Genomic DNA, 27367 nt, shown 5'->3' on the forward strand with positions numbered 1-27367 from the left:
CAAAAATAGCCAAAGACAAGCACAAATCCCACATGTAAGTAGGATGCGGATGCGGAGTGCGAGGAGCATTTGGTGGCGACCAGTGACCATAAATCCGAGTAAAATGTATTTTGACATTTTGCACGCAAAGCGTGTGGCAGAAACTAACTAAGCGTGCTCGGGATTCCACAGTGCTACATGCCATACACGCCCCAAAACGAAAGGTCATTCCAATGATGACGAGAAAGGACATCAGGCCAGGACGACTGGCTACCCGGCTGGCTAGGATTTGCCATGAAGTGTTAACATGCGATAACAGCGGCAACGAATAAAACACAATGAAGCGCAACTGATGAGGATGCGGTGAATGGGCATTCGAATGGGGGACCTTGATGATGCCTAATGCGAATGGAAAGACCCAGATCCCACCCGAGCGAACCCATTCTCGTTGCCCATACCACACCCAATTCCCAAGCGAAACTGAAACACAGACCACAAACGAAATCAATCTTGGCTCAGGCTTCAGTTCGAAGGAAGTAAATGATGTGAAATGGCTTGAAACGAAGGATAAGGGCGAAATCAATGTCTGCATTTTTGTTTTTATACTTTTGTATCTTAGCATTGAGTTATGAATTTCAAAATGGAAACTAGCAATAGACTGATACGATATATAAGAATTACTCCATATATGAAAACAGCCTGGCAACCGAACAACTATATAACTATTTAACTATAATCTTTAACACTGTAACATCCCAGAACTTTAAGCTTTGTAACTTAAAAACATGTGACATGTGACGTCATAGTAAAAAAAATCTTTTAATTACCTTTTTTCCTGGAGCATAAAACAGTGACTTTATTTCGCAAAAAAAGGAGCAAAAAATTTGAGGAAAACAAAAACAAGTTGAAGCGTTTCGAAGCTCTAACCAGTAAACATTTTTTCACGCTCATAAACTCGACGGAAAATTGTTTGGTTTACCTTGGTGTGGGCGAGGAGTGTGATATATAATGGAGGGGGCTGGCTGGCAGGCTGGAAATGGAAATGGAAAATGGGAAATGGAAGTTGCGAAGGGGAGAGTGGACGAAGACCAGGAGCAGTTTCCGTGGGCACCTTGGTCGCACTGTCACGGTCATAAAAATGTGCAAAGTATTTTGTATAGCGCTGCCTTCTCCCTCATACCGACCGAAGCTAATAACAAGCGAGGGTATGAAAATGGTTTTAATGCATAGAGCAAGAAAACAAAAAAAAACAAGAGAGAACGCTGTAGTCGAGTTCCCCGACTATCTGATACCCGTTACTCAGCTAGTGTAAGTGCGAAGGACAGTTTTTGGCGGTTTGTGGGTGTTAGAGTGGGCGTGGCCAAAAGTTTTTTTGGCGGATAGATAGAAATTTACAAGACTAATACAAAAATGAAAAATATCAAAACATTTTTCAAAAGTGTGGGCGTGGCAGCTTTGGGCGGTTTGTGGGCGTTAGAGTGGGCGTGGCAAAAAGTTTTTTTGCAAATCGATAGAAATTTCAAGACAAAAAAAAATAAAAATTTAAAACATTTTCAAAAGTGTGGGCGTGGCAGTTTTGGGCGGTTTGGGGGCGTTAGAGTGGGCGTGGCAAATATTTTTTTTGCAAATCGATAGAAATTTTCAACACCAATACAAAAATGAAGAAATTTTAAAACATTTTTCAAAAGTGTGGGCGTTAGAGTGGGCGTGGCAAAAAGTTTTTTGGCAAATCGATAGAAATTTACAAGACCAATACAAAAATGAAAAAATATTAAAACATTTTTCAAAAATGTGGGCGTCACAGTTTTGGGCGGTTTGTGGGCGTTAGAGTGGGCGTGGCAACATGAATCGACAAACTTGCGCTGCGTCTATGTCCCTGAAGTCTGTATGCCTAATCTCAACTTTCTAGCTTTTGTAGTTCCTGAGATCTCGACGTTCATACGAACAGACAGACGGACGGACAGACGGACATGGCCAAATCGACTCCGCTATTGATCCTGATCTAGAATATATATACTTTATATGGTCGGAAACGCTTCCTTCTGCCTGTTACATACTTTTCAACGAATCTAGTATACCCTTTTACTCTACGAGTAACGGGTATAAAAATGTTTATAAAAACCATTTTCTTGTTAAGTGGACTTTTGGACTTTACATTTTACTTGCTGGCACGGCGTTTCGTTGCGGGCAACTGTTTCACATTTGCTTTCATTGTACTCAAGTTGGCGCGTAAATTTAAATGAAAGACCATTTTTTCTGGAGGGTTTAGTGCAGAGCACTTCCGCGGACCCTGGCCATTTTTCATGTATTTCCGGGGATGCCAGGACAGGACTTACATCAACCTTAAAGCGGAAGTCCCTGAATCATATGTAATGTTGGGCATCAGAGTTCTGAGACTGACGGATAAGGTTAGCTGTCTGTCTGTGGTCAGGTAGTAGAATTTATATAATACATTTGGAGGGGAATTCATTTAAGGCAAATGGGATAAACTGCGTGGAATAAAAATTGCACGTAGCAATAGCTTGACATTCATGCGACCGCAATCTGTAATCAAATTCAGTTTCCTTTTTTAATTGATTAATAATATTATTTTGCTGTTCTTCTGTCGCCAACATGCTGGGCAAAACGTGTTTTTTCAATGAAATTACTCATACGCCGGGTGTACACCATATAATGCGGATATACGAACTTTTACTGCGCGTTCTATTTTGGCACTGTCATCTTTTTGCCACAAATTCAATTTTCGTATGGCATTTGTTTTGGGTGGACATGAAAAATGGTCAAATGTTTTCCTATAATGCGATTTTCTTACCGTTTTCTTTTATGTGTTTGTGTTTAAGTGCGAGACGCTTGAAAAATGCTGATTGAAATGTCAAAAAAAAAAGGAAAAACATTGGATTTGTCCTTTTTTTATCAGGAATTTTCCTCCACAGCCTTTTGTTTGTACGCTCCTATTTTATTTCGGTTTCTGGTCCGTTTTGTTTTGTGTTTTTATCTGATTTGATTTGGCTTTCGGCCATTTGTTGTTAAATTCTCCCACTTTAATCAGAAGGAAAAATAATGCTCTGGCTAATCTGCTAAGCGTTTTATGTCCCCTGGGAATCTGGCTGTTATTATTGGAACCCTGTGAAACCCAGGGAGGGAGACGCACTTTGCGAATTACTCATTTGACAGGATATCAGAATAGTGTTTAGTTCCCGGCAACCAAAGCCATGAAGTCCCTAGCCGGGTTGTCATAAACGGACAACAAAATGTAACTTAATTGGGTTTTTGTTTGTAATTGAAACTGCAAAACTAAACTGCACATTGTCCGGCCATGAGCTGCACACAGTGTCCAATTTTAACTTAATTAAATTCGAAGCACTTTATATGCCGCTATTTTCGGCAGTTGCCGGCGCAACACATACCATCCTGTCTGGCATCTCAAAACTCCACATCCCGGTAGTGGTGCTGGTGGTAGTGGTGGATCCGGGCACATGCCTGGCACGTTTGCTCGTTTCTGAATATGTGCACTAGCTGCGATACATTCTCAGATCTCCGATGAAGTCGTTGCACTTGGAGAATAATGGCGTTAGTAGATACAAATTACTCTACTAAATGATTGCTGCACTTTTTAATCCGTTAGTGAAACATCAATTTAAACGGACATTATTTGATTTTAAATGTTCGTTTTTTATAAGCTTTATGTATATACTACTTATATTACCAATAAAATGACAATTTTAAGTGATAAGAGGTACAAAACACAAAGAATAATAAAACAGCCAAAATAATTTAAATGCTTCTTTTAGGATTCTATTTTAAACTTTAATTATTCTGCGTGCACAGTCGCCTGTTGCCTGCGTTTCAAAATGTGATACAATATGCCACAACAATGAAGCGACTCGTGCAGCAAGCCGTGCAACGAGGCGTATGAGTGTTGACTGCCACCCGAGCAGGATAAATTGAGGGCGGCGGGGTGGAGCTGAGCTGCTCGCTTAGCTTATTATGCTATTGCAAGCAAGGCTGCACCAAATCATGACGAATGACAACCCATTGTCCCAGAAAGTAAACCATCTTTTTACCGCTTTGAAACAAAAATAATAGCAGCGAAAATACCCTAAAAGGAAAGGAAAACTTTACTGCAAATAATAAACCGTAGGGGGAATTACACCACTTGACATTATTTATGGGCAGATACTCTACCTTTATGGGCTGAGTGTTGGACAGATAAATATTCACATATTTGCGTGCACAAAAATTTGCAAAACGTGTCATCGTCTTCGATTGCACTTAATGTTATTTTAGGGGTCTTGTTGGGTATGGCTCAACTGATTGCCCATTCATATGCTTCACAAAGAATATCAAGATTCTACAGACAATGTCTTTTCCGGGCCATTATTGGACTTGCTCCCAGTTCTTCTTATGTTTCGGACAAGAAAGGGGAAAGACAACACCCTTTTGTGGCTGTCCTACGCTCATTATGGTGTGTTTATATGATAAATTTTACCTTTTTAGCTTCCAAAAAGGGGAGACATAAAACAATATAAAAACAGGTGACTTGATATTGCTCATGCGCGCCTTTGGCCGCAACGAACGCATAATAGCCTGCAATCAAAAAAAAAAAAAAAAAACAAAAACAACTTAAATAGTATTTGCTTGGTTTTTGGTTTCAGACCTTATCCTTCACTTTTGGCCAAAACATGCTGGCAGGCCATTCGGAGGTGAGCTCTAATTCATTTCTATTCCGTTTCGGCTTGGCATTGCATGCAACTTTCGGTTTTCAATACATTTTTTTTGTGGCGCTGTTCCGACTTTATACTACCTTATCGCACTCTATGGCAAAGCGAGGCGATAGCCTCGAGTGGCTCGTGAATAATAGCAGGTGAGAACACAAATAACTCACATTCGCAATCAGTCAGTCCGACACCTGCGACATGAACTGGGCTACAATAATAATTGCAATTATCCTGCTGCTGCCAGCCAGCCAGCAAAGGTAACTCTTTACTTTAATCAAATTACAATCAGTTACACTAAATACGTTCAAACTTAGCTCGCAAGGCTTGGAACGCAAAGTTCTGTCGTACAATCCCACATACGATTTCTGGTTTTTCGTGCCAACTGGCAGACCCAAGGTGGTTACTCAGAATGTACAGAATGCATATTGGGCTGCCCGGACAAAAGGAGGTGTTTGCTTCACAGATCTTTGGTTCTACTGCGCCACTGGCATAAAAATAGAGGAGTAAATACCTTGGAAGAAAGCAACACACACCACTTCCTTTAGGTGTAAAGGTTCATTAAAAGTAAAAATAAAAAATATGCGTAATGATAACGTTTCAGATAACGCAACTCTTAACTGTGTGCTTTATCGGTCATGTTAACGCCCAAGTCGTAGAAATGTAAATCATTTGTGTTATCTTATTTGCTTTGAAAAAACAACTTTTCCTTAAGAAACCAAATTCTCTTCACGTTTGTCTTAAAGAATAAGCTACTTTTGGCAATTTCCTCGACTATTAGATACTCGTTACTCCCGTGCGCGGGAGATGCAGACATGCAGTTAAACAGCAATGTTTTTCCCTTATCAGCTACAAGGCCACCTAATGGACTGAACCTCATTCGTTAGACTGAAAACAGGGTTTTGTAATTGGACTAAGAAAGGGCGTGAAATTGAAAAACATATAACAAACACTTAAAAATTCATTCAATTTTCGAGAGTGCGGTCGTTGCAGTTCAACTTGTAGGCGTTTCAGTTTCAAAAAATATAATCAAATTAAAAAGAAAACAATTTTAAAAATTATGCCAGTGACAGATTTAGCACACGAAACTGGAAAATTAAACAAAACTAAAGCTTGTATAAAAAGTATTACACTTCAAATCCACTAGCTTACACGCTACTTGAACACAGTCACGTTTGGCGTAGATTTATTGCATGAAAGCTGATAAAAACGTAAATTGCAGTTCAGTTCAAGTTTATAATATAGTCATTCTTGCTTGCGCTTTATTTTCCCAGTTGCCTCTGCTTCCCCTGATGTTATCACTTTCCATTTTTATATTCATTCTTTGAATGGACATGTTAAAGTATTTTTAAGAGGAAAATTGAAGTTGCAGTTGAAATTATGATTATTGTGTTTACTTTGGCTGTGCTTGGACAAGAAACGAATAAAATCAGCAGAAGCAGACATTTTATTGCATCGCCGAGGGGCAGAGACTGAAATATAGTCCTTTTTGGAGAGGCGAACTGTGATTCTGTGTATATTTGCTTGTGCTGTTTCCCATTTTTGTATTATTACTTTTTTGCTGCATCACGCAGAGGAAATGAAATATCAAATAATTTATGAATCAAGGCGGTTCCAAACTGCCGCAGATATGAAACTGGGAGAGCCAAAGGAAGCCGCATTAAAGCAATGCCATTGCAATGCGCAGTCAAATGTGTGATAAATATCCTGGCTACATGGAACGCAAAACTACGACTATACTCGTACAGATGTATTTTTATGAATCAGAAAGTCAAAAGTGGAAGTCAGTTTGATTGCTCATCCTCTTTCTCAGCGCGATGGCATTGTTTGGTTTTGCAGAGACTGACGAAAACTTTTGCAACAGAAACATGAAGTGCGTGGAAAATGAGTCATTTGTTGTAGCTGCTGTCAGTGTTGCTTTCGCACAAAAAAGCAAATCAAAAGTGAAGACAAGTTTCCGACAATCCCCGAAATCCAGCTAAGAGTTGAGCCAACGAAAACTAAGAAGTTGCCGAGGAGTCTCTGAAATGTTAAGACTTGAGCATTCTGTTGCATGTTATGTTGAAATGCACCACTTCTTTCGCCGTATATTAAGCGTGAATCGTGCAAATTCAACAGACTTACTGAGATCCTAAAAGTGTGCAACGCCTTTTGACATCACACATACGCCATGTTAGACAATTGCTAGGTGCAGCTTGGTAACAGTGCACTGCAGAGACACGAACAAATTCGTGAATATAAAACAAACAACTCCATTTTAATTTATAATTAAGTTGGTTCGTCTGTTTTTCATATAAATAAAAAATCTTGAATACAAATATTGCCCTAACTAATTGACTCGATCATTGGCATCGGCTTTCGCAAAGTTTTTCCCACAAACTTGTCATTTAAACGGCATGGAATTTTCCACAAACCTGTCGCAAAGTTTTCCAGCACCAGCAGTGCCTAAAAAGTGAAAAAATAAACTTATTCCAAACTAATCAAATTGTCATTCTGGCTTAAAAAACTTCGTCCAACAGGGAAACCAACTGCCAACTAAATGTCTGCAAATCAAAACATATTTTATCGGCCAAAAATCGAATATATCTTGGGGCCATTCGTACTAAAATAATCTCGGTTTTTACTTTCCTTTTGTTTGCCCATATCGAAAGCAAATTGATATCCTTGCTGCGTGGATGAACAATTTTTACTGGCCAACATTTTCAATTTATTTCGACAGGTTTTTCGAGAACCAAATGACTTTCTACATATTAAAACAGCTCGTTTAAACGTGTTTTTACCAGCAATCAATGGCTTTGTGTAGCCAAAGTGATTTTTTGTTTTCATTTCTCATTTTAATTCTGACCACATATCATCGGACATCATTTGCCTAAGCTGCGCTCCAGACATTTGAACTGATATTGGTTTTGTCTGGAATGCATAGGAAAGATTGTGAAAGCGGTATTTTACGTCGGTATCGTGTTTAGAAAATTTGCGTTATAAATATTTATGAGTATTATGATGCAAAAATGCTGCAACATAATCAAAATGCTGAACGGAGCGAACGAAAATGCAGGGAGGACAAAGAAAACGAACGAAGTAATAAAACAACCAAGAAGCGAATCTCAGTGCAATCAAATCAACCAAGATGGGGTGGAAAAACCGCCGGAGGTCCAACAGTAGCACAAACAGCCATCCGCATCTCCGCCAGGAGTGTGAAAATTATACACCGCCGACAATAAAAGACATCCACACCCAGAACATCCACTGAGTGAGCATCCGCACCTGTGAGTGCAATGTCATAAAGACTTCATGTCTCGCATTTCCTCCTTGGCTCAATCGAATGGTGGGCCAGGTAAACAGGACCAGTACCTGTGGGGCGGGTTCTCCAGTTGGAAGCTCACAGCTGGTCATCTTCAATGTGACAAATATGCAAAATATAAAAAAATTACGACGGGCGGGGGATTACTTGTGCATTGATGCAGGGAAATTGGATTTTTTGAATAACAATTTCTGGGAAATCAGTAAGCGAAATTTGAACCATTCAAGCTTAAATTCAGCTTTTTCAGGGATTCTTTGGGAAAGCGGGGGACTATTGCGAAATTCGTCTGGTTGAATGTGGTACTTTAGTGAGACTGCTTGCTGAAGGTAACGAATAAGAGACAACTAAAAGCAAAGAGTAACAAATTTGTATACCCATTACTCGAAGAGTTAGAGTGGGCGTGGGCGTGGCAACATGTTAACAATCTTGCGCTGCGTCTACGTCTATGAAATTTGCATGCTGAATCTCAAATTTCTAGCTTTTATATTTCTTGAGATCTCGAAGTTCATACGGACAGACAGACGGACGGACAGACGGACGGACAGACGGACAAGGCCAGATCGACTCCGCTGTTCCTGATCAAGAATATATATACTTTATATGGCTTAAAATGTTTTCCTATGCCTGCAACATACTTTTAACGAATCTAGTATACTGGTGTAATAAAAACTACATTTACCTCAAAACTACATTTACCTAATTAGGTTTTAAATTAAAGATACTCACACCGCAAAAGCGAAAAGGACCGAAATTAAAATTTTATCTCTTGTTAAAATAAATCGCTCAACAATGCATTCCTTCTCGGAACCTTTATTTTCAATTTCCCCCCATAAATAGCCGCAGAATGCTGGACAATTCCATATACCCATGTGTATGTGTGTGCGACGGGGCACGGAAAGATGGTCCTTACGGATATTTATTCCATTACCGAGGAAGTGACTTTTGTTTTCTGGTGGTGCACAGCAGCGGCTGTCTCCGCTGTCCACAATGAGCTATTGCCCTGTGCCCGGCACTGAAAGGATGAGAATTTGTGCCTCCCTTTCGGGACTCCGTTTCTGGTTACCATTCATTTCACACACGGAAATTTACGATTTACACGTATGCCAAATGCAATGGCAACTGCAAATGGGAATTGGGAGCAGCAGGATTGGGAGAACACGGCTGTCGCTGCTCTTGGCGATAATGGTTTGCCAGGATGCGACTGTTTTCCTTATTGTTTCGGGTCTGCTGGATGGCGTGCAAGATGCAATCGATGGCAAATAGCGTGGAATGCAGTGGTATTCTCAAGTATATGCAGCACATATGCAGACGTGCTGAGAGCTCCAACAATTATTGCCTAGGCTGACAACAATAAGGGAGATGGCATTGAAATTCCATTTCATTGTTGTGCAGCAAGTAGTAGCACCCGTTCCCCAGTTCCATTCCCATTGCCGATCATCAGTTTGTTTACACAATCAGCTGTGTTTGCATGGCCAATGCGATTCCCTTGTTCTTCTTTTCAAAAGGATGAAGCCTGGGTAACTCTTTTGCCTTGGCTGCATATTTTTGATTTATCGCTACGCACGTTGCAGCATTCAAATCGGGGTTGTTGTGCTGCTGTTTCATGCAAATTTCTACTCTGTTTTCCTGTTTTTTTCTTCCCAACCAGCTCTACGAGTCAAGCAAACCAGCCACAAATTTTCGGTTCTTCGCTGGAGAACGACGTAAACCAGCAATTAGAAGGAGAACAGGGATAGTGTTCAATTGAAACCAAACTGAGGCAATTCAAGCAGGAAATGAGAGTATGAGAAATATGTAGTAGAAAACCATATAAAGGCTCTCTGCAGAACATTTTGAAAGCAGCATAATCGTTTGATTAACGAGTTTGAGAAGTAATCAGAATAAGTCATTCTCTGTTACTTGATTCCACCCAGCGAATCAGCCTTGGGCATTTTACTTTGATTTTCAGTGGCCCTGACTCACATACATACCTCCCAGCTGCCAATACCAGGCTGTCATTAACAACCCGAAAGGTCTATTGACCATTTACATAAGTTCAAAATGGCCAGCAAAGAGAAAGCAATGCTTTAGAAAGTGCAAAAGTAGACCGAGAAATGAGAGAAAAGAGCAAACACAACACACTCGAGGACGTCAGGAAGTCATGCAAATTTTTGCTGCTTTTGTCTACTTGTCTAGGGAATATGTTTGGCCCTCCGGACTCCTTGAAGCCATGTGTGTGGGCAGGTTCTACCTTATTTTTTCCCCCAAAGCTGTTTCTTGGTTTTTGGCCGATGCCATCAGGTGGACCCTTGGCTGGTGGCTCGTTTGCTGATTCGTATCATGATTGCGGCACTTGTAAACAAAAAGCGCTGGGGACCAAGTGGCTTGGGCCACCGAGACAGAACAGTGACAGCTGATGGACCGCAGAATCAATAAGCATTTGAATATGCTGCTGGCTCAGCGAAGCAGCTCATGTACCATTGATGCTCATGTCCTGATGCCATGAGCAGTCCGCCGACAGACAAACACACAACTTTCCACGCACGTGACCCCACGTCTCAGTTTTCGAAATTTATTTGGTCCCTCTGCATGGCCAGGGAATTTCACATTTGGGAGCCATTTTGAATAAGAAAGTAAACGATATACATTCGTTGCAGCAAAGAGTATCGCAGGTTGATCAGATGTTGAATGAAATTTAGATTATTTGGTTTTAAACAAATTGTTTAGTTAAGTTTTTTGGTTGAGTGAATTAGTCATTTGGAAACGCATTACTGAAAAGTCTAAGAACCGAGTACATCAGATTATATAAATCTTTTTAACCAACATGTTTCTACTTAGAAAAAGTAGAGGTTTACAGATAAAATACAAGATAGAGAGCATATACAAACGTCAATGCTAAGTAGTTGAGATAGCAGGATGACGGCCAACAGCATTTGCATAAGAAGTGACTGATGGCGTCCGATGGGAGACAGGTGGGAGAATATGTACATATATCAAAAGGCAAACTTAATTATACCAGATGCTGGCGAAAAACGAGGGAGCCGGTACGCGGTGGAAAAAATATAAATCCCAATACTGCATGAGCAACATCAGCAAATCCCAAATCCAATAAATAAGAACAGACGGGGAAATGCTTTCGCCACGAGATGGCATGTGTGAAGAAGCCAATGAAAAGTCATAATAATAAGCCTGGGGAATGCCAAACAAGAGCAACAAATTAATGGAAGCCTGCGGAGCTTAGACTTCGGTGTACATAAATGTAATTAAATTGGGATGTGTTTTTTTGTGAATAGGAAAAGAGTGGTGGATGTTGACACCTATATGTCAGGCCACATGATTAATTAACGTTAACTAACGAAGACTTTGCCTAACAGTGAATAAGATAAGTTACACAAATCTGTCTTTTCAAGTATCCGAAATTCATTAGTGTACAAATGGGATTCAATTTCAGAGACACTAGTAATCGTAATCACGTAATTAAAACCATTTATATTTAGGAAGGGCAATGTTTGCATGTCATTGGTTGTGTAAATAACTGGAGCTTCTTTTATTGGAGTTTTACAAATGAATTATTTTGCTACTTGCAGACAAATGTTTTCAGCAAGATTGTAAGCTATAAGTGTTCGCAAAAGAAAGCCGAACTAGACATAAAATATTTAACGCTTAGCTAGAGGATGATTTGTATTAAAGCTAGCTAGCCAATCTAGCTATCTAACAAATTTCTTTGACACTAAGCGAGGAACGAAACTAATTAAAATCCTAAACTTCACCTGAATTCGCAGGACTGTGCCCCAACTATTCTTATACAAAATCGCTGCCATGCCAACCGGCGAACGACAACAGTCCAACTTTCCCTTGATGGGTGGGCGTGGCCAATTTGGAGCAAAGTTTCTCATACAAAAGTTCGGCCTGCAATAATGCCAAAAACAAATGAGAAACAGCTTCAGGAAACGAAACCAGAACCAGAACGAAAAACCCAAAACCCCAAAACCAGCGCGAAACTATGTAAAGTTTTTAATCATGATGCCTCTTTCACAAAATCAAAATCAGGCAGCGACAGTAGTAGTGGAAAAAACCCACTCGCGACAAACCAATTAAAATTTACCACAAGGCGGCTTACATGTCGTATGCGTAACATTGCCGCACGCCCACAAACGGAAAAGGCGATTTAGCCAAAGACCATTTTGGGTTTATTAAAATTTCATTTATCACAGTGGCGACTGGCGCGGCCAAAGTTTGGTCTGCATATTTTCTCTCCATTTTGGCAGTGTGCATTTTTCCATTTTTAGGCTTCGAAAATTGGTTTTTCCGTCCAGCCTCTGCTGAAGTGTAAGTGTAGTAGTTTTTGGGGCTATTTTTTATTATTTGACGCTGGGAAACTTTTAACCAAACTAAAGGTGCTTCAAATTTTGCCGTTATGTCCTCGAAAAAAGTTGTGGACGCTTTTGAATATCAGCGCCTGCGGTTGAATGAAGCCTTTGCCCCGCACATACTAAATTCCAGTAACAATAAATGGGAAGCGAACTGTACTTTAAATTCAACGGCAAAGCAAATTTATTCCGGGTAGGGAGAAAAATAGTTTTCTCATTGTTCAAAACTTGTTCAGGAGCACAATCTGAATTGCATTATATATTGATTTAAACTGGATAAAGAATCTCAAGGAAATTAATAAATATGATAATAAAATGAGCAAGAGTTTGAAGAAAGGAAATAGCTAGTTTGGAAAACTTTGCATTTGTCGAAAAGGTAAACGAAAACGATTTTTCCTTTTTTTTGTATCAGACGAAGCGGAAAATTTCAAGAGTTATTAAAATTTCCAATTGAATGCCAATTTTTTGTTTTAAGTAATCATCAAAAGTTTCATCTTGAGTTTAATTTTAGAGTTCAATAAAGGTGAAATGGCTTCTATTGTAATCAATATAGCCTTAGCTTTTGTGGTAAATTGATATGCGTAATCTGCCTTTTCTTGTTTGGCCAATTTGTAGTTTCCATTCTTTATGGTCAAGCAAATTCAATTAAATTATCCATTGCACATAGCTGAAGTGATTTTCTTGGGAGCCTTCAAAAAGTCTGTTCGGATTGTCAAATAGCAAGGAATTTGCTGCCAAACCAGTCGAGTGTATGTGCGAAACGCAACAACAAGTAACAAAAACAGAGTCATATCAAATAATGCACATTTCCGCTTCCGCTGCGAGAATGTAGAACGTCGAAAGTTTAAAAGCAGCAAGGATATGTCTTTGTCATAAGTAGTGGCTCACTCAATATTGGCTCTGCCCACTTTTCGCCTTCTCGCAAGTGTTTCGAAATAAACAACTTCAGTGTAAATTGCCTTTGGCAACGGCTTTTGACTTGACTTGGGACTATATATGTGGGTGTATCATAGCTGAGCACTGCCATTTTCTTCATGAAGACAAACAGTGTATCCTTGGAAGACATTAAGAAATCAACTTTAGACGCCAACGCGCCTTTTGTTATGGCCACACCAAATGCTACAGCTACAGTCTGTGTGTTTTTGCACTTTGTTTGCTGTTTTAGTCTTTGTCCTTGGCGGGCCTTCCATCCTCTTACCCATCGTTGTTATTGTAAATTTCCTCAAAGAAAGGGACGAAAATCTACAACATAAACATAAAGTTATTATATAAATATGAAGTTACCAAAGGCAAAAAGTGGCATGGGTGGAAATCTGCTAAACGAGAGGGAAAACTTTTCCGCCTCGAAGGGAACTTCCTTTCCCATTTCTTCGGTTTGGGATGGTATTTTTTTCTGCCAATGCTGTAGGTTCTTGGTTTCTTCGGTTTTGGCCTGTCATGATGCAGAGGCTTTTGAGTTATGCGGCACATAAAGTCCCAAGTGCATGCCTTCAGAGTTTATTTAGTCCCGTCCAAACCAAAGAAAACCCTCGTCGAAATGATGAATGAGTATGAAATTTTTGAATTGTGTTGAAGGGTTCATCAGGACAAACAAAACAAGCTTAAGAAATAGATGGCAGGATCAGGATTACTTACTGTATTACTAGCTTAAGTGTAAAACCAATTAAATGCTCTGATTGTTCGTTAAAACTCATTTGAGCATTTTTTTTCTGCAGAAACCAAACAACAATTCCATTTTTATCGACCAAAAGCTCTAGAGGGAAAACCCCTGTCTTTTTCCCTTAACAAAACACTACAATGTATTCAATTTAAGCAAACCAATTTGACAATGCAGGAAAGAGGCAGACAGTAATACCAGCAGCAACACCAGAAACAAAAGCACCACCGACGCAGAACAGATATGTGTACTATATCGCATAGTTTCGGATAAAATCCATGCATATCCATGCATATGCGATTGCGGACAGGGACCGCCAAAAGGGGTGTAGTGTGGAGGGGCTGTAAACGCGACCGCAGAATAAACAAGAACAGAAGCTGCAACAAAAATTCCGACAGTGAGAGACAAAAGCAGGGCAGGCTAAAGCCATTACTCATACGTCATGTGGCACCGGCAAAAGGGAATTTACTCGCACAAATACAAAATTCATAAAAAGCAACTATAGCGTCAGGGCGCAAAAACAGCAAACATATATGTACGACGGATTGGCAAGTGGATCAGAGAGTAAAATCCACATTCCCATTCCCATTCCTATCCACCAATTTCCCCGGAGGGATTTCGGTATCGTGCAGTTTTTCTCATGCGTTTTCTGGTTTTCCTTGGCTTCGCATTATTTCTATTCCCCAATTACCCGTTGCCAGGACAACTTCTTAATTTTTGCACCCCTTTCAGCTCCTCCGTGTTTTCGGGGCTATACTTGTCGTCTGGGTTGCGTTTAACCACAAATTAAATTATCTGAAAATGTACAACTGCATGCAGCACCAGACCGTACCACAACACACCGCTTTCCCCCTGGAGTGGATAACTCACCCACAAATGAAACCCTTCAATGCCACACGCTTAGAGGTCTTGTTGCATAACATTTTTAGAGCATTGGGGATTGAAGCACAAACATAAATCCATGTATACCAAGGGCACTGAATCGGAAGCATACCTGCAAAGGAAAATTAATAACGGTTATTAAATTAATGCCAAATATTAAATTGAATAAACTAGTTTCCAAATATATAATATAATATAATATACCATATAATTATTTCTTTTAAAATTAATCGAAATTTTTTTTTCTTATTGTTATCAAATTTATTGGTCTTTCTGGAATAAAATGCTTCTATAACTAAAAGGCATTTAAAGTGGGGAAACTGTTTATTATTGTGCTTTAAATTTAATATGTACATAATTACCACATGAAATATGCATTATTCATTTATTTTACTTGTAGATACCGTCGAATTATAATATATTAAATAAATGCTCATATAACTTGCAATGAGTTATGTGCATATTTATATTACTGTCCAGTCAAAACAAAGACAACCTTATAAGGTGTACTTTTCAACACACTAACCACAAGTGATCGATCATGACCCAACATAGAAATGTCAATCAATTTCCTCAAAAAAAAAGGAAAATAGAATGTACAAAATGTATTTTAGAACATTATATTAGGCATTTGCAGCACGTAGCTGACAAGCAAAATCAGGAGTCTAAATAAATAAAATATTTATATACGTACGGGCATTCTGGCCCCTCTTCCCAGCACCCAGCATAAAACGTCAGCCGGAACTGACAAGGACGTTTCCTAAATGATTCCTTCCTGGTTATGTCAACAAGAATTCACCGGTCTCCCTAATTGCCAAGTATTCATCACACGTGCGTCCATGCGACTAAACGTGACAGATGGCGAACCATTTATGTACAAGGAGTTTAATAGAAACAGGAAAAAATAGGGAAAAATATATCATCGAATTTGGTAAACTTATGAGATTTGCTTTAAAGTGTCCACCGAAAACATAACGATTCTCGTTATTCGGTCTAGAAAGCGTAATGCATTTTTCTTGTTTAATATTGGGTAAGACTTAGGACAAAGAGGGAACATGAAATGAAAACGGATGGCTAGCAAAGTGGAAAGATTTTGGCCCAGTTGCCTGCCAGAAAAGCAAAATGAAGCGAATGTGGCGATAGGAAGCTCCTAGAGAAGATTGCTCCTGCTAGCATTTAGATAACTTGGCAAGTATCCTAAAGCAAACATTGAATTATGGGCAACGACTGCTTTTTGGTATTATCTGGATATCAGGATATCTGTGCGTTTGCTAATGCATTTAATATTTTATAGGTAAAACTGTCTAAGACCTTCGGACGATTTATCGCAAAATGTAGGCAATATATTTGCCATTATCCGATGAGCAGCTGGCCAAATGCATTCCTTTAAGGGTGTCGGGAAAATATTGACAGCATGCTTGACTTGGAATAATCTGTCTCGTGGGAGCAGGCACTCGACCACTCGACTTATTTGAATCCAAGTAAGCGGCTTATCCGGAAAACACCAAATGGGATGATGTACAGCCAAGTGGAGCTCATAAACATTGCGGGCGTCGCACCAAATCCATTTGCAACCTTGTTTACGCTGCGTATAGGTAACAAATCAACGGAGCGAGGAACACGGAGCAGTACAGAGTGCAACCGCAAGCAAAATGCCTGATTGGCAACATAAATCTGAGAGGACAGGCAGCTCCACAGCAGCAGCCACAACACCTGCCCGCCCCTTTTTCGTTCCGCCCCAATCCCGCTTGAAAACCCGACAGTTGGGATGGCCGCAAAATAGTATCCCCCAAAAAACAACAGGAAAGGAGGCCGGCATCGCATACCAAAGCATGGAATACCCTCCCAGATACACGATACGGTGATGTGGTTTATGCCAAACCAAAAAGTATGTAAGAAACATTTCAAAACATGACTTTGTTGGAGTTTCGCGGAAAAAAATACCTATATATGAATGTAGTACCAATAATACCTATAATGGGCTTAACAAGAACCTATTATTTATACTAACCATTCTTATGCAGCAACGAAATGGTTACTCATCTGTTATAATGGAATTGAGAAAAATGTAGCAATCTAAAAATAAATTTAGGTACCAAAAGTTAAAATCACACTTGTAAATGGAAATGTAATTCAAAGTTACATTTCGTTTAGAATTAATTTAAAAGGCTGTCTCAGCTATATATGTTCTATAATACAAACTAAGCAGTGCCTTTGCTTTACAAGATCGGAAGTGATTGTTAGTCGGTAAGATAGTAAGAAAAAAATAGTACCCTTCAGATAGAGTGTGCCAACACACATGCCACAGCGACGTGGCAGAGTGGCAACATAATGAACGCAGCTTCGTGACGCGCTTTTTGGGCAAGTTGCAGCTGCAACCAGGTGGGCTACCTCCGGTTCCCAGTTCCCGCAGTCCTGTCGAGCTTCATGGCCCCTCGAAACTACTGTGACACAAACGCTGAATGACTTCGTTAGCGGCACATGCACATGGATAGAGAAAGCTGTCAAACTTATGCAAAACAGGGCAGAGGGACAGGTGAGCAGCCGCTGACAAAGTGAACAAGATAGAGCTGCAGGCAGGTGGGCCTGCAATCCGTGCGAGTTCAATTGAGCAGCAAATTGTCATGGCAAATGTTCAAAAAAAGTATATGTGTATGACTGTGGAAATTCGGGAGGAAGGGGTCTGCTTACTTGCAGTTTGCAGGCGACAAAATTGTTAGCACAAATAAATGGCGAACGGCAGAAAGTCAAACTGCAAGGGAAAAACGTTTCAAATTTATTGCGCCAACCTGCGCTATTTGCATTTACTCCAGTCCTCTTGTGGCCCCTTTTTAAGGTTTATGGGGGAAAACGTTTGTGGTGTGTATTTCGGGCATGGAACTTGGTTTGCCATAAGCTTCACCTTTTATAGCTAGCAATCCTCATCGACTTAAAGTTACTTTATCGAATTATTTTGTGAATATTTTAGACGTTTATTCATGCATAAGCAAACAAATCAAGTTAAACACATTTTATCTGTAAAGCTAAAAAAAAAAAGTTCTGTAGACAACGAAACAAATCCGTTTAAAAGCAAAGAAATTAAAGACAATCGTTCTGAAAAAAGTATTTGTAGACTTTCACATTCTCAAGGTCTTCATTGTACCCTTGAGCGAACATCAAAATTAAGAAACCGAAAGAACTTTTAATTTAGCAGAAGAATTCCCTTTTACCAGAAGAACCTAAAGGAGATCAAGGAAAGTGCACCAGTACGGAAAACTAAGGCACGTGTATCCTTAATGTCGCATCCCCCCAGTCTCCCCGGTTGCTTCTCAACTGTTCGATTACTCAAACTCCGATTGGCGATTTCCTTCGCTTTTTGTGCTGCCGTTACACCTTTTTGCCGCATTCCGAACTGATTTGCATGCTGTTCGCTTCCTGCCGCTTGTTTTTCCGCCGATTTAGCAAGACTACCTGGCGTTTCTTTGGCTCTTAACTTTTTCTTTGCAGCAGGATTCTAACGAATTTGCTCTGCTGCCCGAAAATGTAGTTCAACTCGTTTCCATCCTTTTAGTAACTGAAGCTGGTGAAAGTATTTGCTTTAGCTCTAGCCCGAGCTTTATTTATTTATGTCCCTTGGCTGCTGGAAATTTTTGGTGTGTAAATTAAAATGCAACTCAAGTTGATCTCGCTCCATGTGGGTTAAGCAAAGTCTGGCTGAAATGAAATGGAAATGCTCCCAGTGCCCGTTGGAAGATGTGCCCAGTTCCCCAGCCAGAACAGAGAAGTCCTTGTGTAAGCACTTGTGTGGTTCAACAATTAAAACGAAGCGATTTCCTCCATTCCGCTCCGTGAACCACCATGGTCCTCCTAGTTGTCGTAGGTTTGTCGGTGTTTACCCATGTGTACGTGTGAATCTGTACGAAATGTGAGCTTGTTGTTCTTTCTCTCTGCTCCGGGTTTATTTTTTGTATATTTTTTCGATGCTATTTGCTGAGAGAAGACAGAAGCGCAGCTGTGCGTCAACTACATTCCCGGCAGCCGTCAGAATGCTAAGGGGAATTGTAGCTATTGCAGGGAACGTCGTCTCCTTTCAATGTGCAATATTTCTAATGCACTCTGAGAAAGAAAATAAGGCGAGAGATCTTGCAATCAGTAAAATCGATTGGATGGGTTTTAAGCCTGTCACCTCGAGTGCTGATTTCTGCTAAGTAAATTGTAAAAATATTCCTATTTCTTAGAAAAAAGTTTATTTGAGTTCTGGGTCGCATCAAAATAAAAAGTTATACGTATTAGCGAATACAAGCCATGGATTTCCACTCTATTCTACGCATGTCCATTTACGTGCTCCAAACTTTCACAATTTGCATTATCCACCCTGAATCCCATATCAACTCCAAGTAAATATGCTTCAAAAAAGCCGAAGTAAAGTCATTTCGGGTTCAAGGGAATATTCAATATGTTTGAGCGGGCGATTCAGTGGTGTGAGTCCAAGGAATACTATAAAATTTGCCTGATAATCCAATAAAGTCAACGAGCAGCATGGAGAGCCACTCGGCTAACTGCTTCATTGATACGCACAAGCCGCAGCCACTTACACACTCGCCCAAACACACACAAACACAGACGGCGTGTGCTGTGCACACACTTATGACAAAACCAGATGGAAGCCAAACCGCATTTATAAGTCGGCACGGTACGGACAGCCGACGTTCTAACATATAGTGCAATGCCTGTCGCTGAATGATTCACTCAGTGTCTGTTCTGTTGACATTAGATTGTGTTTAAAGTGGTAAGACACACACCAGCATTAGGGTGGACCTGTCAAGAAGTATGTAAGGGAGCTTCAATGTTTCGTCCGAGCAAAATTCTATTTCCCTATATTCCCTTGACTTAATAAAATGTAATAAAATATATGTAAGTACAACAAAATATGTAAGTACTAAAACCACAAAAAATTACTAATTGGTTCTTGAGCTTAGTTTTTATTGAGTAACGTTGTGAATGTTTAAATGATTAAGTTATAAACCAACTCCGAAACAGCCTAAAACACACTCAAATATTCACTTAAAGCCTTGAAAATCGTCAGCATATGTACATTTATACATTTATGCAACGGCGGTATCACATGCCACATTGTCACATACTTTGTGGCAGGCATGTGAATATGTGCGAGTTTATGTTTGACAATTGTATGTTCTTCAGCCGTTTTTTGTTGCTGGGAAGGGCGGATGTCTAAATGACATTTACTCAATTTGCGCGAAATTGATTTTTCGCTTAGCCCAAGCACAAACAAGGGAGACCGAAAAAAAATAATGAAATATAAATACGTGACTTCTAGGGATATGAAAAGTATAAAATAAGCAGCGGCAGCAAATGGGAGAAATAAAAAAGGCCAAAGTCGAACCACTTCGCCATTGAACCCTATTCAAGTATTCCCTTTTTTTATTAACTTCACACAATTTGCTCTACAGAGCTCCCCGTTTTTTCTATCCGCAATATGTTGGCTGGCTGACTGACGTTAAGGGTCTTAGAAGTTGGGTGGTCTGGGCTGTGCTGATTGTAGTCGATATAATCGCACATTATTGACACATTATTCTAGGGGCACTTGGCCCACACTTGACTGCCAAGTCGAATTTTTGTTTCTTAGCTCGATCACATTTGTTTTCATTTATACATAGCACTGGCCATTTCGGTTTTTATTTTGCCTTTCATTTTCCTCGGTTAATATTTTAATTCAATATTTATAATGATTTATGGTTAATATTTGAGCACACATATGTTATGCATACATTGGCCATCAATTATAATTATGCAAATTGGCCACTTTTTTCAATGGTAAAGGGAGTGCAACAATTGAAAGGAGTTACGCATGACAGGCAGTTGATTCGTTAAATTGATTTCAGTGATAATACGAATATGTTTAACCTTATTAATTTCACTGCACCGTACATTTTTATTTAATGCTTTGCTGAATTCCGTGTAAATAAAATCAAAGAACAGGGTATCCTTCAACCGAATACTTTTTACATTTATTACATCTGCCATTAATTAAATGAATGGCGATTTGCAGGCTGTGAGTTTGTGACGTGGCAATTAATGCAACGTAAATCAATCGGTACGTGTTAATTAATGTGCCTTGCATTTAAATAAATACCTCAAAATTGTTAACAGCGAAATTTTAAATTAACGAGTGCTAGAAGTCTGCTCAACAACTGGCATCAGTCAGCAGACAAAAAGAGGCCATAATTGAATTTTTATCTCATGCAGGGAAAACAAGGAATGAAACATGGCTGAAAGGCGCTAGAGAAACGTTCGAAATTCGATTCAATGAACAAGAAAAACGAATGGGGATATTATACTTCTTTATATATGTACGTATATGAACGCATGTACATATATATCAGCCGAAAAGTATGCTGCATAACTTCCAAAAGTTGTGTAGTTAAAGGCATCGCCAGTATACGGGCATGCAGATACACAGATACATATACACATACAGATACGTGACCCACTTGGCAAGCTCCGCAGAGGAGCTCGACGATACGGAATTGATACCCAGAGCTCCGCATCCTTTGACGACCATTTATGCATGCAAAATAGCAATAAAGTATAAATGTTTCCAACACTTTGGCCTGCATGCGTAAATAGCAGGGGAATCAAGTCCAAAACCTAATGCAATTGGCAGTGCTCCGCCTGACCTTTCCACTGTATTGATTTACAGAGCAGAGTCATAATCGTATTAAAACACTGCTCCGTAGATACTTGCAGATCCAACAAAAACCGCAGCCCTGTTAACTCAATCTGCAAGTAAACACCTCTTGGACAACTTTTTATTAGCAACATAATCCGTCGAGTAACGAGCTCGTAAACAAGAACTGAACCTTATTTTTAGTTTGTGGGAAAATATTCAAAACTTCACACTCCATTAAGCGCGATGGGGATAATCGAGTGGCCGATGGCAGAAGTGTTTAACGAGCTCTCTCTAATTTGACATCATTTTGCAGTAAGTAATCTCACTATGCTCCATCCTGCTGCCACATGCCCCATTTAACTTGCTGGGAAAATATGAATATTTAAATTTTTATTGTCAGTGCATCTAATTGATTTTAGTTTAATTGCTGTAAGGACGTCGTTTTGGGGCTTGTCTAACTCTAACTCTATTTGTGTGTGCGAGTGTTTATGTGTGCTGAGTGCGAAAGGATTTGAGATCTGTGCCTTGTGCGAGAGATTTTGAGGGTGAGTTTTCATTTAATGGAATTATGCGCTTAGGGGCAAAAACTGATTGTAAGTGTAAAATGGAAAATATTCTACATTTTTGAAAGTTACTAAGTAATTTCTGTAGAGGCGTTGGCTGAAAAACTTAGTCAACGTTTAATGAACGATTAGCCCAAGGACTAGCTTACACTTATACGTACTCCTCCTGTTGCCAAAAACGGAGATACTTTGGTAGTGTGGGCACCTGACTCCTTTAAAACTTGCCTTCAATTGTCGCTTTCTTTTTTTTTCCTCTGCAGAGATCAAATGCCTTGCGAACCCATCTCGGAAAATCCCCAACTTATTTGTTATATTAAAACCTTTTTCCAAGTTTCACTGCCTTAGCGTCTCTGCATAAATCAAACCAAACATTAAATTATGCACACCAAACGACAGACAAATCCTCCGCCAGGATCCGAGGACAAAGGAAAGAAAGTCGGCGACAAAGGCAAAAGAGAAATGTGAAATCTGGTACAATTATGTGTTTAATGCATAAATCAAAACTCATTTAAAATAAAATCATGGCTCTCAACGAATCGTAACAAAAAGTCATAGCAGCCAAGCACCCTGAAAGCAATTATGTACAAAAATCGTGAGGGGGAAGAAACGTATGAAAAATTCAGAAAGCTCTACACAAAAACGTGTGTATAAGATGTTTGTGAAAGGACATAAATTGAATGCCCGAAGAGTTTGCGGGAGAGCAGCTATTAAACGTAATGCAGCATACACATTGTAATTTAGGGGTGGCGCTTACAGCAGTCATATCACTGAGCAGTGATGAAAAAAGTGATTATATGCATTAAATACATTGTGATTAATACGAGTATAGGACAAATATTGTATGTTTAAATATTATTTAGAAAAATAAATCAAAGCTAAACCGTTTTAAAAATCCAATAAATGTAAGTCCTTACATATTATTTCTTTTAAACATCAAGGGAATCCCTTTTCAAAGTTCTTCTTAGTAACCAGAGCTTGGCATTCAATTCAGTACTTTTATTACTTGCAGCTAAAAGCGGAATGCTTTCCGTATCGAGCTTTTCGAGTGAAGGATGTTGGTTGGCCTGAAAAGGGCCAAATTGGCATCGCTGGTGGCAGGACTTGTCTCTGTCGGAGGACGAGTTCGAGTCTGTCAGCATGTCAACTGTCATCCGCCGCTGCTGCTCCTCACACGTGATGTCAGACACTCCAATGGCGCCTCCTCGGGAGCGACGGCAGTTGCATTGTTCGACGCCATTGCTGTTGCCACTGCCGCTGCACTTGGAGTTGCAGGAAGTGAATGGAGCACTCGACCAGACAGGCAACTTCAGTCGGGCGGGGAGGCAGTGGAGATGAGCAATAAGCTTGGCCAGAAAGGATGTGATCCTATCAAACTGTTCATGTTCTCCCAAGCCAAAGTAATTAAAACGCAAATGCATATAAGGAATTGTTGTTTTTTTTCAAACTGATTATCATAATTATGCTTTTATGCTAACTTATATTTCTAATAAAATATATTATTTCCCTAAGATTAAGATTAAAGTCTGTTTTTATCGTCAATATTTGATTAATAAATACGTTTTGTCTTGCTAAATTTCATTACCTAGTTATAGCAAATTTTTACAATATTTTAATTGGATTTAGGGCCACATAAATACTTTGTGGATCATTATAAATAATTAAATGTAATTATTTCATGGTTGTAGAATACGTATAAACACACTATTGTTTCCACACCGTGTGTGGAACTCAAATCAAGGGTCACCGACTCTTTTGAGACTATCTTTAGATAATGCTTTTGTTCGCCACATGTCAAAGGGACGCAGTGGGCAAACAATTAAAGGTTTGAAGAGTGCGGAGAAGTGTGTGTGGGCCAAGCCATGGGTCTCCTTTTGGCCTCCTTTTCTTTTTGGCCCATATGCTCTCTAGTGGGTGTGACAAGTAGTTGGCTTCATTTCAAAAAGCCATTCGGTCAAATGGCCCCAGCACCGCACAACGTTGAGGAATTTTAAGTGGAGCAATTCAAGTGTTGCTCCACAAAAATGTATTGACATCAATTTGATATTAAACTAGTCTAAGCCAATAAGGACAAAGTGAAAACCCTCGAATTTCAATTGTAGTTGCACATGGAAGACTCACAATTTATGTCTCTCCATTGTATAATTCATCAGCCCTGGATGGAAGTTACATTTCTACATTTTCTAAATTCCCATAAGCTTAGACCCAAGCAAGTGCACTATAATCGCATTTCATATGCATACACAAAGTTATTTGTTTACCGACGAGTGCACAAAATCCAGTCTAAGCCAATATTGCGCCACTCAGCAGTATTATTTCAATTCAAACACTCAACAGCGGGTAATGCCTGTGCTTATTTATTGTGTTTGGTAACTTTTTAACACAATCCCATTGAAAGTTGGCTACTTCACCCTTCATGTGCCTCATTTTCCGCCGAGAGTTTGAAAAGTGCTTTATATTGATGGCTCCCATCATACATTTTACAACCGAACTGGGCGTCTCCTCTCAGGACTTTTGTCCCCGATAAAAGAGGGGAAACTCTTTTATCTCTAGAGCTCTGGCAGATAGTCGCTGGTAATAATTCATAACCATAAAATATCAATTTCTCGTCTACAGTTTTTGGTTTGCCGCGCATACATTCCAATCCTTTACGTCTGCGGAGTCCCATCCGTAGGACTTGGCAGTAGTGACATCAGCACCAGGAGGAGCGGCATCATGGCAGACAGGCAGACAAGTGTATCGAGGACAAGTGACAGTTATAACGGCAGCAGTTACAGCGCCAAAAACAACCAGATCTACAATATACATATACAAGGCTGTGTGTCGAGAGGAAGGAACAGCTGCAGGGAAGCATATGCCCAACAATACAAATGTACCCCTGATTGGAGTTTGAAAGATTGCGATTTTTCACTTGCATGCAAAAAAAAAAAACAAAACAGCCAGGTGGTATTTTGCGCTGAATTATTCATAAAGCGTTTCTCGACCTACTAATTGAAGAGCTGGTTGATACTCAAAGATGGTTTTAAGAAAACACAGCCCTTAGAATTTAAAATATATCCTATATTTTGAAATATTTCTAATATTATGAAGTATTATTATCTTTTTTTTTTGTGCAAACACTTTTGACCTAGGTGCAGCAATATCGAACGCATGGACTGCTTTGTTTAAAGGGCATTTTAATAAATATTCGAGAAGCAACAAGCAATGTTAAATCATTACAAATAAAACAGGAGCTAGAAGGAAGGTGCTAAAGAAAGCAAGCCGTGACAGTTACAAAACATTTTACAAGCAATTCACCAGAAACAATTCAGGGACAAGAGCTGAAAGTAGTAAACGGAGTGGAATGGGCTTGAATTTAGAGGAATACACCATCACCAACCCCAGCCAGAGTCAACGATAAAGTTGTCATAGTGTGAAGCGAACAATTCATCAGCGTCAATGTGATAAATTGTACTTCCACCGCACCGAAATTGCTGGAAATTTTTATTTCAAACCCAGGCGGGGGCATTGAATGAGAAGAGATGGTATGCATCGCCAAGGAGAACAAGATAAATTAGCCCACTCAATTGAAATATAAACAACACAATACTAACATTAAGCATACGCACCGTGAACACAGCGATGTTGACGATAAGAAACTGGATGTGCTTGAATCAACTGGCGAATTCCGACTTTAATAATTAGCATTTTAGGTTGAAGTATATTAATGAATGAACTAATGAAAATACAATCAGCAATCGGTAACACACATATTATAAATTGTTAAGAATGTAATGCTTAAATACCAATAAAAAGCCAAATGTTGCTCATTTGATAACTATTTCTTTGATGCCAATCATTACGTATATGTATGAAAGTCACAGGGATAATGACCGCGAAAAGTGAGAGCTAAACACAGTTATCAGTTGGCATGTTTGTGGTAAGTGATAATCACTAATAGGACTATGAAACCACGGTCAATGCTTAATTTGCTAACTATAAAAAGAAAAAGGAAAAAAATAAAATCGGGATATTAAAATAATTGCATTTTTTCTTATGTAAATTTTGGTTCATATATAACAATTTCCAAAACCACCCCTATCCAAGAAGGCATCAACAGGAGCCTTCGAATAAGCTAGATAATTAAGCGTCAAGCTTGAAGGATACGCACTATGAGTGGCAGACATACTCGGTCTCCGAGCTGGGGGCCAATGTCTAAAGTTGCGTTTTGTGGCACGACCAACTAACTAAATGACTGGTTGAGTAGACAACTGACTGATATACTGACTGACTGGCTAACTGACAGAGTGACGACCGCACACAGCCTAGTCCCCTAGAACCTTGTGAAAGATTGGAGGAATGGTTTGCCACCGTTTGGAAGGAACCACAAAGCGCCAACCACGGCTTTGACTGACAGCTGTTGACTACTGGGTGGCTGTCGACCGCATATTCCATTGTTAACGACTCGTTTTGACATATTGAATTAAAATGCAAAAGAGCCCGGCGCAGCTAAGGAAATTACAGTCACTCCAAATAGTGGATTCGTCGAAAAGTCGAATTTCCAATGAATCGCTGCCTATCGAACTTGCCATTATGCGTGTTTATAAATTTGTAGAAGCGCTTTTTCGAAGGGCTGCCAAGATCATAAGTCTGCATAGAATTTAAATGCAAATGGAAAAATTATTTCCAGCCAATGGAAAACGCAAATGATGCTATTAAAATGCAAAATATTTGTATGTATATGAGAATTTACACTAGACGTACAGGCAACAGAAGGATAAAATATTTCCCACATTAAAATAACCATTTGTCTGCAGTTTTTCTTGGGCTATGATAAGATAAGTAGAACAGATATTCAAATCTTTGATTTTTATACGCGTTACTCGTAGAGTAAAAGGGTATACTAGATTCGTTGAAAAGTATGTAACAGGCAGAAGGAAGCGTTTCCGACCATGTAAAGTATATATATTCTTGATCAGGATCAATAGCCGAGTCGATCTGGCCATGTCCGTCTGTCCGTCCGTCTGTCCGTCTGTCTGTTCGTATGAACGTCGAGATCTCAGGAACTACAAAAGCTAGAAAGTTGATATTAAGCATACAGACTCCCAAGACATAGAAGCAGCGCAAGTTTGTCGATTCATGTTGCCACGCCCACTCTAACGCCCACAAACCGCCCAAAACTGCCACGCCCACACTTTTGAAAAATGTTTTAATATTTTTTCATTTTTGTATTGGTCTTCTAAATTTCTATCGATTTGCTAAAAACATTTTGCCA

The 27367-nt window shown here is 39.5% G+C and overlaps 2 protein-coding genes and 1 long non-coding RNA gene across 7 annotated transcripts in view; 2 read left to right on the forward strand and 1 right to left on the reverse strand.

Annotated features, from left to right (window-relative positions):
* LOC6535750 (heparan-sulfate 6-O-sulfotransferase 3-B) overlaps positions 1-27367 on the reverse strand; it is an 84867-nt gene that overhangs the window by 15351 nt on the left and 42149 nt on the right. Inside the window, exon 1 of one of the 4 annotated variants that reach the window (XM_039376668.2) lies at positions 14872-14995. The exons of the other annotated variants lie outside the window; for them this stretch is intronic. The gene's annotated coding sequence lies outside the window, so the exon portion shown is untranslated. Of the gene's footprint in view, positions 1-14871; positions 14996-27367 lie in introns of those variants that run through there. 4 annotated transcript variants of the gene reach the window in all.
* On the forward strand, positions 4846-5362 carry LOC6539944. The gene is made up of 2 exons (XM_002086783.3): positions 4846-4954; positions 5012-5362. Exons 1-2 carry the CDS (start codon positions 4896-4898, stop codon positions 5202-5204), a joined length of 252 nt encoding a protein of 83 aa, XP_002086819.1. The 5' UTR covers positions 4846-4895; the 3' UTR covers positions 5205-5362.
* On the forward strand, positions 15257-16776 carry LOC26535314. Of its 2 annotated transcripts, XR_001453928.2 has the most exons (3): positions 15419-15814; positions 15881-16120; positions 16178-16776. It is a non-coding gene; the product is annotated as an uncharacterized LOC26535314 (long non-coding RNA). The 2 variants fall into 2 exon arrangements; XR_005561768.2 differs by having other exon boundaries at positions 15257-16120.

The sequence above is a fragment of the Drosophila yakuba genome, chromosome 3R, assembly GCF_016746365.2.
Source record: "Drosophila yakuba strain Tai18E2 chromosome 3R, Prin_Dyak_Tai18E2_2.1, whole genome shotgun sequence".
Taxonomy (NCBI): Eukaryota; Metazoa; Arthropoda; class Insecta; order Diptera; family Drosophilidae; genus Drosophila; species Drosophila yakuba.

What these genes read in the sequence shown, in the direction of transcription:
- LOC6539944 (XM_002086783.3), top strand. Translation starts at nt 4,896, where the DNA reads ATGAACTGGGCTACAATAATAATTGCAATTATCCTGCTGCTGCCAGCC. An exon ending in CTGCCAGCCAGCCAGCAAAG is followed by an intron (nt 4,955 to 5,011) that starts GTAACTCTTTAC and finishes GTTCAAACTTAG; the next exon opens with CTCGCAAGGCTTGGAACGCA.